This window comes from Eurypyga helias, unplaced genomic scaffold (assembly GCF_000690775.1).
Source record: "Eurypyga helias isolate BGI_N326 unplaced genomic scaffold, ASM69077v1 scaffold19199, whole genome shotgun sequence".
NCBI lineage: Eukaryota > Metazoa > Chordata > Aves > Eurypygiformes > Eurypygidae > Eurypyga > Eurypyga helias.
Window position 1 is genome coordinate 4,951 of NW_010274165.1, and position 4,176 is coordinate 9,126.

A 4,176-nucleotide genomic window follows, 5' to 3' on the forward strand; every position below is an offset into this window, starting at 1 on the left:
GGCACTGGAAGGGGCTCTGAGGTCTCCCCGGAGCTTCCCTTCTCCAGGCTGAACCCCCCAATTCTCCCAGCCTGTCCCCATGACAGAATCTCTGGAAGCTGAGAGAGAGACAACCTCTCTCAGCTTCCCTTATGCCTTAATATTAGTCATAACAAGCATTTCCTCCGTTTTCCCATGTAAGAGGGAAAATCTTTTGAAGTTGTAACATGCTCCTTCAAATCTCAAGTCTCTCACTGAAATGGGGGCACCTGCCCAAAAACTCCCAGGACCGTCCCTCGCGCAGCTAGAGCTTCGCTGAAAAGTGCCCGTTGGGAGTCCCTTGCCCCAGGACACACCTCCCCACGGCACGAGCGCACACATTCTTCCTGCAGACAGCACCATGTACGTACTCAGGGTAAGCAGGTAACTAAACCAAACCCCAACTCAGAGTCGGGTTTACTCCACAACCGCCTTCCCCCCGTGCGCAAAGACCGGCTCAGAGCGGGAAAGCTGGAAATTCGCCTGCGTACCCATCTGGCACACACATAATTCTCAACAACGAGCTTTCAGCTTCTCTCATTTTGCTCCTTTGTTTTTATTATCAACACAGCCTCTCAAACCTGGGCTCTCTATCCCACTGGGCATTAACGGCATGAAAGCAGACAGCATTTCTTGGCATCCTCCTATCTCCTCGAATGCCTAGGAGTTTTGTTTCCACACCCACATCCTCTCTAGAGGTGTCAGGGCAGAGAGCTGGCAGGAGGCACAGGAAAGCGTGGCACTGTGAGCTTAAACACACCACGCAAAGAGCAAGCAACGGAACAAGCAGCCTACGGCATCGGCGAAGAGGGATTTTAACCGCTCACGAGCCTTAGCTCTAAGCAGCAAGAACAAACCCACAGGTAGGAGGGTGGAGAAAGGTACCTGTTGCAAAAATACACAGCGTTGGATGGATTGAGTTCAATCGCTTTTCCATAGAAAGACACAGCAGCTTCAAAGTTTTCGGCTTTCATTTGTTCATTCCCTAAAAAGAGGGCAGAGGGGCTCATCACCAAGTGAAAAAAACGAGGAGAAACAAAAGCAACAGGCCTGGACCTATGTTCTGCCCAAGAACTGCGTGCTGGGTAATCAAACCGCTCGCGAGCGGCGAGACGGGGGACCTGCCTTTTGGCAGCCCCGGGTTGCCAGTGGCTGCAAGCCCCCTTAGCGCCCTCGGGCACACCAAGGGCCTCCCCAAAGCAGCACTGCACCCCCAAACGCACAGCGGCGCGTTGGCTCAGATAAAAGCCTGCGCTGTGCTTCGGCTCCGATTGCGCTCGCTGGCCCGGCGGAGGAGAGGCACCACGCAGGGTGCTCAGCAGGAGAGGTGCTCTCTCTGCACAGCACGGGCGTCTTAGGCTGCTAAGGAAAGCGCTGACCCCGCTGTCTACCAAGGCCTCGTGGCAGCTAAACTGTGCCAACCTACACACGCTGCTGGAGCGCAAGGGGAGGAACAAGCAGAAATGGAAGAGTTGATCCCATTTGCTTCCCTCCCCCCAATTCCAAGCATTCCCCAGGTGCCGAGTGAATTTAGCCTCCCTCCCCGTTCCCATCTAGACCTCATTACACGCCAGCTCCAGAGGAGTTACCTTCAGTCTTGAGCCTTTCAGCTTCAGCTATGTCACCCTCGGAGGGAGTGATGGGCTCCGAATGTGTTCCGACACCTTCAGGCTCCTTACAAGGGAAGGAAGAACGGCTGCGATAAGGACTCCCACCGAGATGTGCTCCACTTCCCCCTTCCCACGCGCCGGCTTCTCAAGGCCGAACCCCGCGCACTTCCGAGGCGGCGGCATTGCCACCGGAATCAGAGCTCGTGGCTGCATCTAGGTGAGTGACAACTCGGCACGTGCTTTAGGGCACTCGCTCACCTTTCCCGCGGCAGCTTCAAATATTTCAGGAAGAGTCTGGGACACAGCTAGGCCTTGGTCTTCCATCGAGACTCCAAATGCTGTCTCCAGGCACTGGATGGCCACTGGACAACAAGAGTCAGGTAATTACCCTCCCCCACTCTAAATACTTAGCCCCCTCCCACAGCACCCAGATTTCTTACATACCAGGAAAAAATAACCCAACAAAACACACATTTCCACACACCAGACTTGATATTTGGGCCGTATTCCCAAATTTAGCCAAAACCTCGGAGCTGGGCAAACCTCAGCTCTGGGGATCAAGCTCCTGGATCGAGTCAGCCACAACTCAGGTGACTCCAGAGCAGGTACTGGGGGTAGAAGTCAGTCACACCGGGGCTTTGCCAGCATTCCCACAGCCACGGACAGCACAGAGCAGGGAGAGACGTGCCTGTTTCACTTGCTAGAGGGTGGCTGCACTGTAGGCACGCGGAGGTGCACGCACACCAACCAACCACCCCCTCCCTCACAGGCTCCGGCTCAGGAAGCTTCTCCCAGCACAGAGGGGAACCCCAGCAACCCAGAGCTCAGTTTTACAGAGCCCTCACGACATGTTTAAACAGTCCAAAAGCATGAGGAATAAACCCCTCCTTCCACCCAACAGCCTCCTCCCGCCCTTCGGGGCCTGCCTCACCCAGGAACGTGCCCGTGCTCCCTTTCAGTGGGACAAGTGCACAGGACAAAGCCGACTGCGTAAGCTCCTTACGTAGATCTTTTAAGATCGGTGTGCTCTCATTACCAGTGAAGCCCTTGGAAAAAGGCTCTATAAACACTCCAGGATGCGGGGTGGAAAAGCATTTTGATAGCCGAGCAGGACAAAGCACCCTGCGAGTCTAAAACCCTTCTCCACAACAACAAATGTCTCCTTTCACACCGCCCTACAAGCCTCCTGAGCCCACCCCATTTAAGATAAAAGTTAAGGCCCAAACCCAGGGTCAGGGTGGCTTTGGATCCCAGGTATATCCCTTCCTCAAGCTAATCTGCTTTTGAAAGAGGTAACAAGAAATCAGATCAGGAATCAGCATCCTTAACACCCTGGACACCTCTCCAGGATGACAACTTCATTTCAAATCTTGAACAAGGCCTGATGTTAGGAACAGCCCAGCCACATAAGAGGTGTCAGTGTCCAAATTTCCCCAAGTGCTGGGCTGACGGATGCAGGCGCGTGAAGAGGGGAGCTTGTACCACCACCCACCTTCCAAACTCTCCTGAGCATCTGGAGACAGACCCCCGTTCTGCAGCTGGTCATGGAGAAACTGGATGATGGAGTAAGCAAGGCGCTTCTGGTCTGCCATTCCGGGAGGCTGTGAGCAGTTTGCTTCCGCTTCTTACAGCTTTTAAAAACAAACCTGTAGAGAGAAGTGTTATATGATGGACAAGAAATCAAAGAGCTTTTCTGCTGTTGTCCCCTGGTATAAATGTGGAAGATAAGGGAGTTGTACAGGACCAGCCAAGGCCTTCAGAGCCTTCATTAAACTCCCTGCTCTAACCATGACATTTTCACATGAATTCTCTGGGCCTCAATTCACCCTCTTCAGCGTGACCTGCACACTCCTGCCCCACAAGGCAAAGACACTGAAGGTGTTGCAGGCACTGGGATACCAAAACCTTTGACTGACCAAGACTAGATAAACCGAGCACTGAGTTTGCCCCTAAAACCCCACAGTCTTCTGCTTCCAGAGAGTAACACGATTCCAAAACAAAAATGAGGGTTGAAGGAATTTGCTACTGTGAGCAGAGCTGGAATTCAAGGGCTGCCAACCCCCTGTGCTGCTCACCGGCCTGTCACCCACCCTGCCAGGAGGTCAGTGGTACAGGAGAGCGAGGACACACGTAGCAAAGTGACCCCCATAAGCACATCCCTAGGCCGGTTTTCCCAGAGATCCTGATGCAGGTCCTGGAAACACAACAGACGGGGCTGCTGGGCTAAAGCGCTATTCCTCCCCAGAATGCTTAACTGGGTTTGCAGCACAGAAAGCCATCTGGGTCATTTACTGGAGAATTGTTTAAATTTAAACACAGCTACTGTTAAGAATCCAGTGGAGCTAAACTGGCCCCGACCTACTGAAAAACACCACAGATGCCACCGGTCCCAGAGAGGCACCACAGCACGTGTCTTGGGAGATATTCTGTGCCAGGCTCCCAGTGACACGCGAAGCCGGATGGCCCACAGAGCCTCCCGGGCTCCTTGGCCAGGCAGAGAGGAGGCGTCAGTCCTCATCAGCACCCCCAGGCCCTCTCCGGGCACCCC

At 53.9% G+C, this 4,176-nt stretch overlaps 1 protein-coding gene across 1 annotated transcript in view; it reads right to left on the bottom strand.

Annotated features, from left to right (window-relative positions):
- Positions 1-3,273, bottom strand: part of SGTA (small glutamine-rich tetratricopeptide repeat (TPR)-containing, alpha) — a gene marked incomplete at its 3' end in the record, with an annotated part of 7,471 nt that extends 4,198 nt beyond the window's left edge. The window contains exons 1-4 of the mRNA XM_010159736.1: positions 3,121-3,273; positions 1,887-1,990; positions 1,608-1,692; positions 904-1,003 (exon numbers count right to left, since the gene is read on the bottom strand). Of these exons, the coding sequence (XP_010158038.1) occupies positions 904-1,003; positions 1,608-1,692; positions 1,887-1,990; positions 3,121-3,220 (389 nt within the window). The remainder of the gene's footprint in view (positions 1-903; positions 1,004-1,607; positions 1,693-1,886; positions 1,991-3,120) is intronic.
- Positions 3,274-4,176: the final 903 nt, after the last annotated feature.